Genomic DNA, 18,811 nt, shown 5'->3' with positions numbered 1-18,811 from the left:
AACTATTAATAGGCCTGTGTCTAAATGCTCAACCATGTGAGACTTCATCTGTTACATTCAGGCTGTGTTTTGATAGATTGTTATTCCATTAACTAAAAATCCTTTAGGCTATGAAGGATATAAAACAGTCCTACAACCACTTGCCCTAAAACGAATATTTAAATATCACAGGGAAAAATTGAGTAGTCCATTAGAGGAATGGGAAAGGAATTACAGCATAGACAAAGAGAATGAAATAGAGATGAATTCCAGCAGTATAAATCAATGAAAACCAAAAATCTTTTGAGCTGTGATTTGTTTACGTGATGGCAACAATACTACAGATCATTAAAATAGATTTTGTAACACTGTTGTTGTTTCAAAGTAGGCTCCTAAAATTTCAGTTTTCTGCATATCCTTCTTAATGGGAACAAATTCCAAAACCATTTTGATTTTAGAAGCAATTTGTGAAGCTGTCCAATGATTATTGCTCCTGCTCTAAATTCCCAGGCAAAAATTAGCTACTAACTTTTATTTTCACTCATGCACACAACCAAAAATTCTTGCTTAATCTCTTCTGCCTTTTCTGGTTTATAGTGCAGGATAAACAAATTTAAATTAAGAAATTAATGATTTTAAGTAACAAGTGAGAAATTTTGATTTGAATAGGAGTTTTAAACTAGCATTACACATCTATATAATTTGATTTTAAGAAAGTTTAGCATTCTTTGTTGGAAACTTTGTAATGCAAATTTCTACCTAAATATAATCTTGATGCTAAATGTGGTATTTTTTTTCTACCTGTGTACCCATGCCCATTTGTGTATACAGATCTTGACTGGAGTGCATTTATTCGTGTTCTACTTTTTTTGTACACTGATAATATTTAAAACCAAAGAAATCATTAGTCAGAACCTGTAAGCAGAGAGATGTATAAATCTAAGTCTTAAAGTGCTTTTTCAAAAAAAACAAACCCTCCCATAGATGATTATTGCATATGTATATTTCGAAAACAATGCTTTTTTTCCTCAAGATCCTGGTTCAGTTCTGCCTTTTATGTTTGTTGCCTGTGAACAAAGCTAAGACCACCTGCAAAATTCATCAGCATGGCAAGTGACATTGCATGGGTTCAAGTGATTAAAAAACATGAGGAGATAGCCAGACCTGGTTTTGGCCCTTCAGCAAAGGGAAGTCTCTGGCAGCTCTGATTTCTTCTGCAGACTGAGCACAGTCCTGCTGGCAGCTGGGTATGGTGCACACAGCAGAGCACTCCCCTTCCTGGCTCCATGCTGGAGGTAAGTCAGCATCAGCTCTGGCATGAGCGCCTTGCTCTGCCTGGCAACCAGAGGGTGGTGTTCAAAGCCCAGCAGGTCTCCAGGACTCAATACCTGCTGGGCCCTTCCCCACTGACACGGGCTGCTCTGATATCTTTCACTGAGACAGGCTTCCCCTTGGTGCAACCAGCATCCACTGCGGGATTTGCGTGAGGAACCCGGAGTGCCATTTACAGGCTGCCACTTTCGCCCACAGCTTGAAGTTCCCACTTTTGTACACTCCTTGTAAGCACCATGTGAAAGCAGAACCTTTAGATCTGCAGGTTTTTTAGCCTCTAAGCAAAGCAAGGATCTGTTCCCTCTCTCCCCACCAGCTGCCATCAGAATAATAGGCCCCAAGAAATTAGTTAAATCAAAGGTTTCACTCTGAATGCATCACAGCTGTGGAAAACATATACTTCAGTTTTTGGGGCTGATGACTTCCAGCTCTATCCAAAATAATTGCCCCTGTAATTCCAATCAAAACTGCTTCCCAACACCAACTTTAGCAGGAAATATCCCAAAAACTGAAGCCTGAGGTTAGTTGACATTGAAATATGAGTTGGTGAATATCTGAATGCCCTCAGTGTGCCCTCAAAGAGCCAGCTGGGCACAGTGTGCAGGAGTCAGTAGTATGGCACTAGTTGGGCAGGAAGTGACAAGGCCTCCTGCCCTCTCCCTTTGGCATCTTCAAATGCCTTAGGACATCCCTGCCTGTCAAAGATTTCTCCTCTTGCTGTAGCTGGAATGGTTATGAGATGGTCTCCCGAAGCTCCTTTTACCACTGTTCTCTGCTCCAACACGTCCTGGGCCGTTTCAGCTGAGAGGGCAGAGAGGTGCAGCCGTGCTGAGAGGCAGCAGCGAGGCAGGATGCAGTGCCCCATGGAGGGAAGGGCACCGTGCCAACGCACGGGGCTGGGCTGAGCGTGCTGCGGGCACAGCAAAAGCCTGCAGGCAGCTACAGCAAAGGGCTGCTCAGGACCCTGGAGATGTGGAAAGCTACTGGTACAGGCACAATTTCAAAATAAAAAGTGGGTTTCAGCTGCTGCTCCTGTCTTATTCTTAATGAGTCTTGTTCCCATGTAAGAAATTTGTTTCTTTTAAAACTCATATTTAGTGCAAGGGGAATATTTCTGTCAGTGCTTTGGCTGCGCTTGGTTGAAGACACCGCTGTGACACTTGACCAGCTTGGCATTCAAAATGTCATTTAGACCAGAAAGCAACTGAACCTGAATACTGAGGCAGATGTCATGAGCAAAGGTGAACTTCCGTAACTGAATGAGGTTGCTGATAAAAAGACTGAATTGCAGAAGCATTTGCAGAAAGCCCAGTGGAAGACCACTGATTCTCCTGCACATGCTTTATTTCCTGTATGTGCCTTGTGCAATCTACCTTGGAGCAGCAATGCTACAAGAGATGTCACTGAAAGTTTGCATTTAAAATCCAGCATTTGCTGGTTAAAGCAGGATGAGCAGGTTTCTGTCCTCTCCAGAAATGGGATTGATGATATTTTCTAAACTAAGCTACTGAGTCCTAGACTTGCTTGCAGGCCAGGAGGACATGCTCATTTTTCTCTTTCTATGTAGCACTGCTGCACACACAGTTGTTCAAAACTGTTTGCTACCTCAATGTTTCTGTTCCACATGACACTAAAATGACAAAGAGGCTGAGATCTCTTCTTTTGGCATGGAATGTGTAGTAAGAGTTACTGCCTATCCCCTAAATACAGAATCTCATTCCCAAATGTACCTCCTGATGTGTGTTTAGGATGCAGTCAAAAAAGCCACAGGACAAAGAAGGAAGAGGAATGAAATTGGTAAAAAAAAACCACATTAAGGAGAAATAGAGACAAAAAAATAATTAAGAGTTAATTGCTGTACCTGTGTTTGAGCCCACAGGGCTTCTATAGATGAGTGTTAGTGATGAAGCTCTCCAATGGTGCCGGGGCAAACTTTGTTCTTAAGGTCACATAATCCATCAAGATAAAAATGTTAAACAAGTCCTTTCCACTTATGCTACTCAGTATGGTTCAAATTGCTTTTCAGCTGTGCCCAGTGCTTTTGCTGACTTAAAGTAAATTAAACAATATCCTTTTCTAATTAGATAGGTTAGGAGATGTTGGTGCTACTTCCTACTAATTTAAAGACTAGAACTAATTTAAAGAAATTAAAGCAAAAAACTCCACCTTTAAACAATGAATTAATCCAGAATTTGATTTAATAAGGAAGGATTCAACTGAGGGTTAAGAAAGCCAGTCAGGTGGGCATGCAAAGGAAAATCAGCCAGTGTGGAGTCAGTGGTGCAGCCACTGTGGGGGCTATTGGGGAGCAAAGGTTTTTTCTTCCTGACAGGCAATTGCAAGCATGTAATACATCCAGCCCCCTTCTCAGTCATCTTTAACAACCATTTCTGTAAGTCATTACACTGAGTGTAATTGCCAAGGGGCTGGCAGTGGGGTCTGCAGGAGCCTCTGTGGGGAGAGGCCAGGGCTGCCCTGTGCTGGATGCAGCCAACGCAACACAGGGCACGGCTCAGTCCGGCTGCCAAACGGGGGCACCTCTGGGAAAGAGGATTTGAGGTGGGGCAAAGAAATATTGCACAGGCAGGGGATGGAAGGGGGGAAGAAGTGGGCAGCAGTCACCCGAACATCAAGTTGAAAGCAGGAGGAGGGTGAGGAGGTGCTGCCACAGCTGAGATTCCTGGCAGCCCCAGGAGGAATCCACAGCAGCAAGCAGGCATTTCCCAACAGCACCCTCAGCCTGTGGAAAACCCATACTGGCTTTATCCAAAAGAACTGCAGCTCATGAAGAGGACTCAGGCTGAAGCAGGGGGCAGGAACAGCAGAGCCCACAACAGCTGTTACAGACTGACCACCATGCCCTGAGGAGGAGGCAGAGGAGTCAGGAGTGAAGGTGTGAAGGAGTAGGAAGGGAGGCTGATGTTTTACAGTTTTTGACTTTGTTTCTCACTATGCAGTTTTAATTGGCAATAATTAAAGTCTCTTTTGCTCTCGATGGTAACTGGCAATCACTCTTCCCAGTTTTCTCAACCCATGAAGCTTTTCTTTTCTCCCCCAACCAGCTGAGATGCTGGGGTGAATGAATGAGAGGCTGGGTGGGCACACCTCCCATCAATTATCTACAGAGCAGGGCATCAGGTACAGAAGCCTTGTGGAGTGGGCAAGCTTTGCTAAAACACATAAGCAGATTGGAACAAAAGTCAACCATTAGCAAGATACAGAAAAAAGCCACAGCTCTCACTTTCAAACTTGCCAGCTTTACATTTTTGAGACTGGGTTCTAGCACATTTTACTTCTCTACCTCCTAAAAAATTGTGCAATATTGAACTTCCAAAGACCTTTAAAAATCTTGACACAAGAAAGGAAACAGTCCATCTCAAACCCTTATGACAACATCTTGTAATGCACCTGCACAGCAAAAGAGATTTTTGTGACAGAGCGCCCTCTTCTTATGGCTGAGTTCCCTTATAGGTGAGATGTCTTTTGATTAATGTAGCCTTACAAGTTTTATATTATGTTTCATCCCATACTGGAACAGAGCAATGTGTTTTGCATACTCATGCACATACTTAGGAATACTTTATGAATGAAAACTATAATCCTGACTGGTCAAACTATTCTAACTTGTCTTATAAAAATTTAAAAAGATAGCTTGCCAAAATCATGCATGAAGAATGCATTATCTGCCATGCAGAGACAGCAAAAGGATGATGTTAAAGATGAGAAATCTGTATTTGAAATGCGTATTTGTATTCTGCTGAGTGACACAAATGTGAGTAACCATCACAGGAATGGTCATTATGCTAAAAAGAGTTAGAGAGCTGCTTATGTGAAGACAGGACACTGACAATATGAGAAAAAGCACAATATCTTGATGAGATTAAGACTTGTCATGTATTCTGTCCTATTCCCAAAATTTTCTCACTTGTTTCTCTGCCCTCAATTCAATAAACTAAACTATGATTACTATAGGAGGCTTTTATTGCGAACAAAACCAGTGAAAATACAATTTACACTGAAAGCCCAAGCTGAGACAAGTCATGTTGTTGCTGTTGCTATTTGCTGGCTGGTTTAGGTGGGATCCACTCGTGTATCTTCTTGCGAGTAGTAGAGTAAGGCACATACTGCTCAGGAGTGCCACTCACATTGAATTTATGGGTCTCCCAGATAAATTTACGTGCAACTGGTGGATGAGTAGTTGGAGGGTCATCCGTCATTGAGTGCAGCCAGCGATGCCTTGAGAGGAAAAAGACATATTGTTATTAAGGAACATCACAGGATGTCTACCAAGCCTATCTCCTGACTCCCAAGGGTCCTCCTCTGAAGAGACCAGAAGTATTTATTCTGAGAAGGGAAAAAAATAATTTTAATCCAATGTGACTTTGAATGAGACTACAGGATATTGATTTTAATTAGTTTCACAAGCATAACTGATAACAGTTCTGCCTCCAAGTAACTGAAAGCACACCTAGTTCAGATTTCCTGTTCTTTTGTACACTCAGTATTTGGGCCGAGTTACTGTCACTCATTTGTACAGCCTTCACCAGGCAGCCAGGTTAAGACAGGCACTACAAATGACAAAACCACGATGTTTGGCTTTGTTGCCTGGGCTTTTTCTTCGTTCAGTTATGGCAACTTGTTTTGTTTTCAATTACCAGAAGACTATGCTGCACAACAATTTCAATGTCATTTTCAAAGCATACAGGAGGCTGCCACTTGGGATACAGATTAACAACATAAGTACACCTAAAACAAGCACATAAATATTTACTGTCTGCACAACACAATGATTAATACCAATCAGTAATAGGGTAATTACCAAGTGATTCCAGTGATTAGCCTTTACCTATGAACTAAATGTCAATCTTTCTCTGTGCAAGCAACAGTAATGATCAAGCAAAGCATTTTCCCTAACAATTTACTGAAACACTGCAGCAGGGACCAACTGAATTGATTTCATCCCTTTCCTATTTCAGTGCCTGAAGCAACTTTCAAATATGAATTACATTTTAATTTAATCTGTCAGTTTATACGGACTTCATACTGTGTATAGTTATGACAAAACTGATGTTATGACATTTTTTGCAAGCTTATGTATTTTTTTACTGAGGTAGAATTAAGGAGATTTCTGCTAATCAGCTTTTGCAAAGACTTGACCTAAAAATATGAAGTCCTCTTTTCTAGTTCTATTAGAAAGCCTAAAAATTACATCTTCAGCCCTTAGCAATAAATCCAGCACACTTCATTTATACAGCAAAACAAAACCATGATAAAAGTGGTGAGAAATAGACTGACAGGTATACTCTACATCCAAAGAGCTCTACAGAAGGTTGGTAATATTTTAAAATTGCTTCTTGACATATATTAAAAAAAATAAAAAAGAAATAAAAATCACAACTTTGGCTATAACTTTAGTACAAAGATTTCACTTTAAAAAAAGTGTCCGTCTAAAGTTCTTTTTCTAGAAGTAAAAACCAAACAAAACCCTCAAACTAAAGCCACACATTGTAGGACTGAGGGCTGCCAGGAAACTGGAACCATATGATCATTTAAAACCAAGAAGAAAAAACTGTGTTTAGAGGCAAAGAACAATTTTTGTGGGAAAAATGATCCACTTTGGAAGTTATACACGTGTATAATGCTCTTCCTCTCTCTGCTCTCCTTTGTAAGTCTGGTCTCATTCTAAGTGTACATTTCACACTGTTTTTACTAAAAAAAGAAGGTAAATGGCTAACAATTTCTGTCTGGAAAAAGGTGGGCCCATAGCACTACTAATCACTATGTGGTCTGATGATACAGGATCAGACGTTGCTCAGTTTTAACCCTGGTGTTTTAAACCAGCCTCTGAAATGTCCTGGCCACACAAAGCTCTCACCTTGGGCAAACTCTCTTGCCCGATTCACACCTGTCAGGATAATTCTGTGCGCTGCTGTGCTTCACATCACCTCAGGGATCACGTGGCTTACGACAGCCTGCATCAAGGTTGGCAGAAACACTGCAAAAAAGCTAACTTGACAGAGGAGGGATCCTGTGCTCACACCCAACAAGCTCTCCACTGCCAACACAGAAACAGAGAGGGCAAAGGAACAGTCCATTCTGCTTATACAGACTCAAGGACTGCATTTCAAAATGCTTTGCAGTATCACTCCAGAGGAGCTCCAGCTTTTCAAAACTGCTTACTGTAACATATGCTGGCTTTGGCCAGGATAGAGTTAATTTTCTTTTTAAAAATAAAAATTAAGGCTTTATTGCAATGTGCAAGGGATATGAATAAAGTAAATTTAACTCTTATGTGACTGTGCTGCTTTGGGCTGGGGTAGAGCTAATTTTCCTCACAGTGGCTGGTATGGGGCTGTGTTCTGGATTTGTGCTGAACACAGGGTTGATAACACAAGAGATGTTTTTGTTATTGCTGAGCAGGGCTTACACATAGCCAAGGCCTTTTCTGCTTTTTGTACTGCCATGCTGTCAGGGAGACTAGAGATATATGGGACACTGGGAGGAGACACAGCCAGGACAGGGGACCCCAAGCGTCTCTGGGAGGAGACACAGCCAGGACAGGTGACCCCAAGTGTCCAAAGGAATATTCTGTACCACGTAGCATCATGCTCAGGATATAAAGTAGGGGGAAGAAGGAGGTAGAAGGGCATGTCTGGACTGATGATATTTATCTCCCCAAGTCACCATTATGCGTGACAGAGCCCGGCTCTCCTGGAGATGGCTGAACACCTGCCTGCCCACGGGAAGCAGTGCATGATTTCTTGCTTTGCTTTGCCTGTGTGCAACTTCTGCTTTCCCAGTAGAACTGCACTTATCTCAGCCTGTGAGTTTTCTAGCCTCTTCCCTCCCCGTTCTCTCCCCAGTCCCACTGGAGGGGGAGTGAACAAGCAGCTGCCTGGGGCTTGGTGTCTGGCTGGGGTTAAACCATCACACAGGCAACTTAGAGCACACGCATGTTCACCTCGTGATGCTTCTGGTAACAGAGGATAAGGATCCTGCACACAAATCCCTATTTAGGCATCCATCATCATGCCTCACCATCCTAAGCACCTCACCTCACAGCACTAGAACTGTATTAATGCTCAGCCAAAATCAGCTACATTCCAAGCTTGTGTGATGTCTGGCACTTCTGTCCCTACAAGTGTACTTGTCATTCCTTGAAACATCAGAAAAGTTTCACAATAGCATTTAACAGAGTAGCTTCACCTGTCATTTAAACTATTGCTTTGCAGCTCCTAAAGACTAAATCAATAAAATCTTTTAAAATGCAGAATTTTTGAGTAATTAGTGTCTTTGGGTTTAAGATTTTCTGGATTTCTATAATATCAACAAGAAACCAGGCTTAAATAAAAATAGATCAGCAAAACCAATCCTTGAATCACATTTTCTCACTGCAAAGTAAAAATATAATTGCTCACTGACAAGATTGCCGGTACAACTGCAGGTATTGGAAAACATGAAGAGATTTCAAAAGTTTGTTTATACAATCAATCCACTATGAATTATACTTATATTTAGGAGTGTCAGGGCTTAACCTGGTCACAAAATATTCCTCTTAGAAGCACAACATGTGACTTACAAAAGCATTTTGGTTTGCAGAGTCTGTTCTCTCAAACAAAAGCTCCCACTTTCCACTTAAAATCTTGAAAACTTTATTTTGGAAAGACTTTCCCCTTGACACCTGCCTCAAAGAATTGTTTGAAGCTCTGAAATTATCTCAGACTCTACCCCCAGATGTTCAAGAAAAGCTTTTCATGTGCTAGGTTGAACAGCATGAATAAAGAGATATGACACCCTGCAGATGGCCAGATTTCTATACAAACTCTGCCTATAAATCCATTGTGGAAAAAAAAAGATTCAAAAGCAATTAATGACTGAAAACCCACAATGAAGCAGACGACTTGCACAGAGCACAGAAAAATCAGGAGGATGCAAGCAGCCCTGAAGAGGCTGAAGCAGCTTCCTGAATTAGTGAACAGTCACTAGGAAGCAGACTGAGGCCAGCAAAGCCTCTGCACATTTTCTTGCATAAATGGACAAAAGACACCTCAAAGTATCTTCAAAAGCTCTCAAGACCATGTAGAATTTTTCCCAAAGTTTTAACAAATATTTAAAAGCAAGTAGATTTCAAACTGAAGCTACAAGGGACTGGAGCCAATTATATGATGTACAAGCTGTCAAACAAGAACTGATGCTACACAAACTCAGCAGCCACTACCATATGTGCATCTGCAAGGTTCAGGCACAGCCTGTGCCAGCTCACCACGTTTGCCAACTTGTTAACATCCACTTTTTGCCACACGGTAACTATGCTGCAGTGAGACAAGAGAAATTAAGATGTGGGTTCGGGTCATAGGGCAGAGAAGGAAAAAGGGATATAAAACGTGTTTATTTGTTTACCATGGGAGATAACTTTAATTTCTCGTGCAAGTTTCTACATCATAGCAATGAGATGGCATCCAATTTACCTGAAAACACCAAATTAGCATTTAATTGAGCTATAAAACCCCACAAATTTATTGTGAAGCTACTAGAAGGATGAAAATTTTTCCAATCCCTTCTTTTTCTGTTCAATCTTTCTGTTTTGTTTTCCTTGAAGGCAAACTTGAAAAGCAGCATTTTTTCAGGAGATTTGCAAATTTCCTTACATTTTCTAGTGTGCTGGCACTTAAAGTCTGAGGTGCTACATTTCTCCCTGTCAGATCAACAAAAGAGGATGCAGACTATTAAACTGAAGGTAAATTTGCAATACTTCACTGTATGAAGTAAACACTCCTGGAGCTCCTTCCAAAGATGTCAGATTTGCATCATAAGGAAATAAACCTCAAAGTACAGGACAGACACCACAAATACACAGGACAGCCCTGGCAAAATGAAGTGTCCTTACAAAAGGAAAAGCTATTCTCAAATTGCAGCACTTCTTTCCCCACAGGATCATACTGAAAGAGGAATTTATTTTAAAGTAGTATGTACACTTGCACCAGTTGTCAATTTGTTTGTTCAAAGTATTTGGCCAAAATGCAAACCAAAGTACAATACACCAGAAATACAATAAACAAATAGCTTAAACATAGGCCAAGGATTAGTGATGCTGCAATGGAGACATCCATGAAAACACTAAACAGAGTCCCCACAGGCATTGCTATAAACGGATTTAACTTCTATTGTTTATATGTTCACAGAGCACACCCGATCAGTGTGCTCGAAAATGGAAGCACTGAGCTCCTGCAGACAACACTGACTACTAAGAGACAAAATAAGGATTTGGTTTCTCTCACTGTCTAAAAGTCAAAAAGATTAATTTGTGTAGGGAAAAAAAAAGTCAAAATATCTTGTAAAGCATTACAAGAGGATTAATATTCATTATTCCCAAGGCAAGTATTAAAGAAATTTTTAAAAAAAATCTAATTAACTAATTAATCTAAAAAATCTAATTTGTCTCCAACAAAGTAGATACCAACATCGGGATTTTGGAGAAAAAAAAAAAAAAAAGAAAACCCAGAGTAAAAAAAAGTGAAATAACAACTAAATCAGAATACATCACAAGCCTACATATTCTAGTGTGGAAACATGTTTTAAAAGCAACAGTCTCGATTCCCTGGAGAGTAGACATATGTCAAAACAACACTCTGATTTCCTTTAGACTGTACAATTTCAGTACATCCGTTGTCAAAAGACATTACATCAATTATTTCAGAACACTGAAAATACTCAGTAGCTCCTAAAATGGTTTTACAATGTCATTTACATATAAAGTGATTTTCTTGCTGCTTTTTCTTTTTCTCTAGTATCTGAGAAAAGGCAAAGAGTAGCATTTTCTTCCAGTTGTTTCCAGAACTTTTTAACATACCAAAATGCTTTTTTCCAGTTCATCATAGATGAGCTTCACTTGATTGTACTTGAACAATCATTCACATTCTATAATCCTGAAGGCACAGAACTTACTGCAAGACAGGATACAACAGCATACCCGCAAAACTGAGCTGAGCTAAATGAACTGAATTCCAGAGGAAAAACATCAGTGTTTAGAAGAAGCATTCAGATCACACCCACCTCTAACAGCAGTACTTAAACACTTCCCCGCTGAGCCAAGGATGACAAACATACATCATACTGTTATACTATGGATTAATTACTTTCTTTGTTAATATAAGTAATTTCACACTGTTTAATTTATTTCCAGCAAATTTCTGGGTCCAAAATAACCACTCATTACCTGTTGCACAACTCCAGGGTTACACTGGCAGCAGCTTGTACAAAATATTGTCAGTCTCAATTCAGAAGTCTATGCCATGTTAAAAACTTAAGGCAGTATAGCATCAAATTAAAATTTTTAAAAAGTCTTGTAAGACAGCATTTATTCCCAGTCAAAATATTTCAATTTTTAAAGATGTCTCTAGGCTGTATGGAAATACACATCAGTGATTTAGATATGTCACAAAGCTAGGATTCCTACATAATAATAAACATATGTTATCATGGGACATACAATTTATCAGCAAGAAACACCATCCCCTCCTTATCCCACCTGCCCCCAAAAAAACCCAAATCCACAAACTTGACTGGTACTGCACAACTAGGTTTCCTGACAAAAATACCTTGGAACACAAGACTGTTCACCCTCTTATGCCTCATTACACTCATCAGTCTAGAAAATAATGAAATCTTTACTCCTTCTTTTAAAGGAACTTTTTCCACATAAATAGGAAAACAAGTTTTTCTAACTCATTAATTTCTGTGAAGTAAACAAGCTACTTAACTCTTGAAACATCACTTTTCTCAGGAAGAAACCCTTTACTGAGGTCTGTAAAGAGGCAACAAATATCCCATAACCATAAACAAAGGAAAAAAACCAAAATAAAAACTAAAATCTGTGTGAAACAAAACCTGTGCCTCAAAATAAAGAAAATCTTAAATCCCAGCACAGTCTAATAGTGGATAACAACCAGAACCAAACAAGAGTTATGCAGAGAGCAAGGCACAAACATCCTGGTGTTGGAGATTCTAAGTCCCTTCCAAAAACAATGCCATTCAGTTCTTACCAAATAAGACAGAGAAAAGCATTAACCACATTAAACATAATACAAGGCTGGGAGAGCTTGAAACAAAATTGACCAGCTAGAGAGTCTACCCACACATTCCTCAAATGTTCCAGCAAGAGCCACAGTTTAGGAGATTTTATAATCAATCCCAGCCTTTGCACAGAGCATTTGTCACAGGAGTAATAAAAAGCAGTGTTTGCTCAGTCTACCCAAATGCTCCTCGCTTGATGTCACCTTTTGCTGCTTTGTGGCTGAAGTGCTATTCCTGTTCCTTAAGAATTACACAGAGATTGCTCTTACCAGTATACACTGTTACTTTACGGGGTGTGAGTTTTCTAGGAAAACAAAAAAAGGGTCAACAGCTGTGGCCAGAGACCTTCTGGAACTCAAGGCTGTACAGAAGTATTACTGAAATGCATGAACAGAAAACAAAACCTCAATAAAAATTATAGTCAAGTAGCAGTCAACATATGGAGCATCCTGGCACTTTAATGTTTACTACAACATCAGTGTATATGTGTTTGAAACAATTATGCTGTTAGTGGCTGTCGGTTAAAGAATGTTGTTCCACCATATGTTCCTTAGGCTCTTGCTTATGATGGAAATAACAAATATTTTACTTCTGGTGGCCCAAGGCTTTGCCAAACCATTAACAAGGAATCACACATAATAAAGAAAATGGGAAGACTGTCTTGACCTGCTCAATCTGGCTGGCAAAATGCTTTTCTCAGTCCAAAAAGCAGTGAGTGCCTCTGCCAGGACAGTGAGCAATAAACATGAATGCAGTTCAATATTAGAAGCGACGAGTCTGAAATCTTCTGGTCATAGACAAGGCAGCTATGACCATGAAACCTTTTTTTTTAATCTTCTGCTTTGCAATATAAGAAAATATAAAACAATTACACAACTGGTATCTGTCCACATTATTAAGCTAAATAGTTTACCATTCAGGGGGCACCATGCTTCCATCAACTTCCCAAAAGGTATTTTTGCCATTCATTTCATCAGTATATACAACCCATCTGTGCCGACCTTAAGTAAACAAACAGAAACATCATATTAGCTCAAAACAATAAACTAGTTGCTTATAAAGGAGAGAATTCAGGAAAACCAAGGAAAAAACATTTTGAGTGATAGTATCTACCATAATGGGCACTTATTTTTAAACCAGCACAGCTTCTATTTTCCAAGTCTTCTGTATTTCCACTGTTACTGTAGTTTGAGATGACTGAATCTAACACTCTCACAAGGAAGGAAATATTGGCTATTGTACAAATAATAGGAAATAGGAAATAGGAATAGGAAATAGGAACATACCTATTTTCAGGCAGAGAAACTCCTCTGTTAACACAAGCTATGTGGGAGCTGCACAGCTGGCTGGGAGGTGTTCACATTAGCACACGTACCAAAGAAGTTTCTTTTGTCTTCATAGTATTTGTTTCCATATTTGTCAATTCCTATCAGATTACCAGTCTTCAAATCATTGACCCTGTGAATTATCAAAACAACAGTTTCAGTTGGTGTCCTCTCAGAATGAAATTGTGACAGAGGTTCCTTCAGGGTTAGTAAAAATCTGTACACATGTATCCAAAGATATTTTTTAAAAAATCTATTTAAGCTTATGGATTGCAAAACAATCACCAATTCCTGCAACTAATGCGCGCCCCACTGACAGGATGACAAAAGCTGTACAAAAAGCCTTTCAGGGACTCTCACTTATTTAACAGCTCATTATACTAGAAGATAAAGTAACTCTACAATGTAACAATTTAACACCCACAAACCTTAAATACTGTGGGAGTCCCAGAGGCACATGCTAATCCAGTTAGTAGGGAATGTTACCATCCTTCTCAACTACCAGCAGCTCCTATTTCAGCCTGAATTGCCACTGGAAGTGGTCAGCACTGAAGCAGCACAAGAGATCTCACGTGTCTGTGTGGGCAGTAATCTCCAAGAGGGGAAAAGTAATAATATTTTAGGCCATTGAAGCTGCTTGCCAAGAAAATACATGCTAAACCCTAAATTATAATTGTTACTTTCTTGCTTTTGTATAATGGTGAAAGATCCATGCATTCACCCTGCAACTCTGTGAGACTTACACTGACCCAGATAAGGTATATATGGTTTTCAACTCTTTATAGAGAACACATTTTTACATTATTGTAGCAATCAATCATTAAACCAAGCCTATGATTTACATTCTAGTGATAAAACCATAAAATTAATCAAAGTACTCTTCTCCCTCTCTATTTGCAATTTTGCTTTTCTTTTTACTGACATTCATCCGAGACAGCATTAGACAGGGAAAAGTTTCCTCTCAAAGGTTTTAGTTGTTTGTAATATTATGCACATTCTCAACTCAATCCCAAGTGAGAGGAGGAATGTGTTCAGATGAAGCTTTTTTGTTGTCTTTTCTCCCAGGGTGGGTGAAAGTGACAATCACTCCAGCAAGTCCTCATTTTAAACCTCTGTGGTGGCAGGCAGAGAAATTCTCTGACACATTCATCTGAAACATTCAAAGATCTCTGGCTCAACTACACAAGTCTGAGTTCCCAGCTTCAGAAAAAGAAGAGCCATTCCACTGCTGCTCTCCCCTCCTTTCTCCCCTCCCTGTCTTGCAAGTGTTCTTATGCCCTTGTCCTGACTACATGCCCTGAATACCAATATCAGACACTAAGATCTATTTATGGCTTCCTGAGAATATTTTTCAAACAATTTTGAATTTTAAGTAAGGACAATGTTTCCAGTCACAAAGGCTCATAGTAATTTGACTTCATAGCATATAAATCTTCTGCAGCTGCTTCAGTGGAAAACATACAGAGAAAAGCAGGGAAATTCAGAGAAAGAGTCTCCTGACTTGGGTGAATATTTTTTTTCTAATTACCGTGATTACTTCTTAAAATCAACTGTTTCAAGAAAGTTAACTCTTGATAACTCTTCCTTTAAACACCAAACCCATTCCTTGAGCTGGGAGGGATGATTTAACGGCTTGAAAGGTGAGCAGGAGGCAGCAGCTGTTTGTGGTTGGTGTGGTTATGAGGATTGGCTGTGCCTCCTCACCTAGCACACCTAACTTCAGTCTTCTGGAGGAAAAAAAGGACAGCACTGCCTGCAGTCTTGCCTGCCCTCTCTTCTGTGTGGTAGAAAGGTGTCAACACAGCCTGAGATCTCAGACTCACAAAAGATCTCTGAGGAGACATTTATCAAGCTGTGCTTAGGAAGAGGCACTCTGATGACACCTAACACTCAAACTCTTCCACACTTTCACTTCCCCAGCTCCATTTCTTCTTGAGAACTGTCAGAGTAATGGCTACAGCCTGAGAAGAAAAACAAAGTGGAGGAAACAAGCTGGGGGAGGGAGGGGGGTAGGTGTGTGACAGAAAACAGCAATTATAATAGCAGCAAGCAGTAGCCAGGGAAACCATGTATTGTTTTACTGCTCTACAGGGACTAAAGCCACTACACGAAAATACTGATGAGGCCTGATCAGCACCTGTGTGAAATGTTATGTTTAACTCTTCAAACCAGATCAATTTAAGCCACAAAAAATAACAGAAAAAGGGCCATTATGATGTGTATGGGCAGGGGGAAGCCTTCAAGAAGGCTCAGAAAACTTGGCTCATTTGTTCTAAGATAAGAAAGCCCTTAATATATAGGAGGATATTTTATATTTGCAAATCACCCTTATCCCATATTCCTGACTTCCCAGTATTTATTAAAAAAAGGCATTTTAGCATGTGGTTAGGCCTAAAACATTTACTGGATACATCCTAATACTTCTCCAGGACTAACTATAAAGATAACAAAGGTTACTGACATGCTGAATTTGGATCACGCACATTTAGACTTCCACCCTCCATTTCATCAAGGATCTGAATGAAAAAAATAATGCCTTTATAAACCTGACACTCCTTTTTGGGAGCAGCTTCAAGCATACGGTATCACAATTCAAAATACTTGCCACAAAAAAGAGACGAGATGGGAGTGAGAGAAAAAAACAGGAGAAAGTTTAACGTGGACAAGTGCAAGGTTCTGTAGTTGGGGAATAAAGTACTCAGACACGAATGGAAACAAAGACTGAAACTTATTTTGCACTAAATGCTGCTGGGGCTGGAGGGCATCCAAAGCTGAGCATAGGTCAGCGGTGACAATCCACTGCCAAAGAGCAGATGTGATCTGCAGTTTGAATCGAATGAGAAGAAACAGAGCCAGTAAGGCAGATGAAGTAACTCTCTTGCTTTAGACCACGGGATTTCAGCACACCCACGGCTTTCAGATTTGCACTGTTCAAGAAAGCCACTGCCAGCCTGAGGTGACCCAGAGCAAAGGGCGCGATGGTGTACACAGAAGCACTGAGTGCAGCTACAGCAGAGACGCGGCTGTGGCAACAGGACTACGGACTGGGGCTGGGCACCAGGACAACCGGCCCGGGCAACACCGGCAGCTCAGCGTCCAGGAACCCCGCAAGGTGCCTCAAGAAGAGAAAACAGCCGCGGGCCCTGCCCGGGGACCGCTCTGAGCACAGCACCCACAGCCGACCGGGACACGCCGCCCTCGGCGGAGCGCGGGGCGGAGCGGGCTCCTCCCGAGGCCCGCCCGGCCCAGGCAGCGCCCCCTCACGCCCGGCCCCGCCCGCCCCTCAAGGTGACCCCGCGGGGCGGCGGTGGCGCAGCGGGGAGGCCCCGCCGCCCGCGCCGGTGCCGCGTTACCTGAGCAGCTGCAGGATGGCGCCGCGGGCGCCGCCGTGGCTGCCGATGTGCTTCAGCGCCCGCTTCAGCACCTGCACGTACTCCGCCATCTTGGGGCGGGCACCGCCTCCCGCCCCGCCGCCCTTGGCTCAGCGACGGAAACGGAAGCAGCAGCGCGATGCGGCTGCGGGCCCGCGGCGCGGCCGCGGAAGGGTGGCTGCGGTGGGGACGCTGCGGTTCCGCCCTCAGTCTGCGCAGTCTGGATTCGTATAACAGTTGCCTACTGCTTACACGTGAAGGTCGGCAAGATACAAAGAACTTCAGGATAGGGAGAAAAGCCTCTTTATAATAGAAATGTCTGCTGACAGTCCCTTATTTCACAGAGGTCACAAGAGGTGTGGTAAGAAAAGTTACCAAGACTTGGCAGTGAGGAGTCCAAGCATCAAGGGGCAGGGCAGGTGACATGTCACCCCGCGCAGACCGCGGGCATGGCCACAGGAGAGCTGATCAGTCTTGTCTCTCCTGGCTTTTCCCAACTCTGGCAGGCCATCAAGGAATGTGTACCTATTGTCCCATCCATGTGTCCACTCCACCTCTCCATCTTGTCCCACTGCCTTCTCCTGGTTCTGCACCAGCCCTGTGGTGAGGAAGGACCTTTGGTTGCCCTGTGGATGTTGGCAGAACTTTACTACTGTTGCTACAAGGCTGAGCAGGCAAGGTGCAGAAACACTCTCCCTGACCTTCACAAGGCTACTGCTACACAGGGCAGGAAAAATAGATGCATTATACTTTATCAGAGCAGGCAGGACTTGGAAAAGCACCTGGCAAACACATCACCAGTGCTGCAGCCAGTGCTGGCTGATGAGGAGACCAGCTGTCAAACACGGAAAGGCCGAGCCGCTGGACGCTGTCACTGTCAGAACTGGGGTTTTGGGAAGGGACAAAGCAGAGGAGCTGCAGAGAAAAATTCAGTAGGTAGTGCTAAACTGGAAAGGAGAATGAGACTGAGATAAACCTCTGTTAGCCAAGTTCAAAGTGCAGAAATATATCCATTTCAATGTAAAGTCTAGTGGTCTGAGTTTCCACTCAAAACTTAGTTTTAACACAAGTGGGTTTGTTTTCAAACAAAAAACATAGGCCCTGCTGGTTCTGTGCTCAAATGACAGCATTTCTTTTGTGACAAGTCTTAGGCTTCAGTATACTTGTGGCAGGTTATTTGCATTTCCACAGTCCGAAGTCTTAGAAAATTTATTAAAAATTAAAATTTGGTCAGGTAAGTGTACATTATCAGGCATAAAACTAGGGGGGAACATTTACAGTCAGAATTCACTCACTGTCTTTAACTTCTTCCACAAAAACCATTATATTGATATAAACTGCTGATGATTGAGTGTAAAACATGAAAAGTATAGTTTAAATTAGGAAGCCAACTTTGGAAACATTGTATAGGTTCAATGCTTATGCCAGTTTCTAAGCCTATTCCTGATTAATATAACTAGGATAGTTTTCACTGACTGCAAGTATAACTCCATGAGCATTTTCTCTGCTGGCAGTGAAATAATGTGGTTGTTTGTTGTGGGTTTTCCCCCCCAAGAATTTAAAATTATCTGGATCACTTCACTGATCTATGTGGCACCATGGTTCTTCATCTGAGACACAGAGAAGTCCTCTGTGGGGACAAGGCATTGTGACACAAAGCTGGAAGAATGGATCAGCTTCTTAATGTGACTTTGATGCTACAGAAGATTTTGTGGGGAATACTTTCTTAGT

At 41.5% G+C, this 18,811-nt stretch overlaps 1 protein-coding gene across 1 annotated transcript; it reads right to left on the bottom strand.

Annotated features, from left to right (window-relative positions):
• Nucleotides 1-5,274: 5,274 nt before the first annotated feature.
• On the bottom strand, nt 5,275-17,216 carry NDUFA12 (NADH:ubiquinone oxidoreductase subunit A12). Its single transcript, XM_041474241.1, has 4 exons — nt 17,063-17,216; nt 13,760-13,842; nt 13,298-13,385; nt 5,275-5,547 (listed from the first exon to the last, which is right to left on the bottom strand). The coding sequence occupies exons 1-4, from the start codon at nt 17,149-17,151 to the stop codon at nt 5,367-5,369; spliced, it is 441 nt and encodes a 146-aa protein (XP_041330175.1). The 5' UTR covers nt 17,152-17,216; the 3' UTR covers nt 5,275-5,366.
• Between the last annotated feature and the right edge of the window lie 1,595 nt (nt 17,217-18,811).

The sequence above is a fragment of the Pyrgilauda ruficollis genome, unplaced genomic scaffold (assembly GCF_017590135.1).
Source record: "Pyrgilauda ruficollis isolate IOZ18807 unplaced genomic scaffold, ASM1759013v1 scaffold32, whole genome shotgun sequence".
Lineage (NCBI taxonomy): Eukaryota > Metazoa > Chordata > Aves > Passeriformes > Passeridae > Pyrgilauda > Pyrgilauda ruficollis.
This window is presented reverse-complemented; position numbering and strand designations above follow the sequence as displayed.

Bases quoted from the DNA above. Each gene is read 5' to 3' on its own strand.
- NDUFA12 (XM_041474241.1), bottom strand. From the start codon at position 17,151: ATGGCGGAGTACGTGCAGGTGCTGAAGCGGGCGCTGAAGCACATCGGC. The intron at 13,843-17,062 runs GTAACGCGGCAC...GATAATTCACAG, and splicing joins GCCATCCTGCAGCTGCTCAG to GGTCAATGATTTGAAGACTG. The intron at 5,548-13,297 runs GTAAACTATTTA...TTTCCTCTCAAG, and splicing joins AGCATGGTGCCCCCTGAATG to GCATCGCTGGCTGCACTCAA.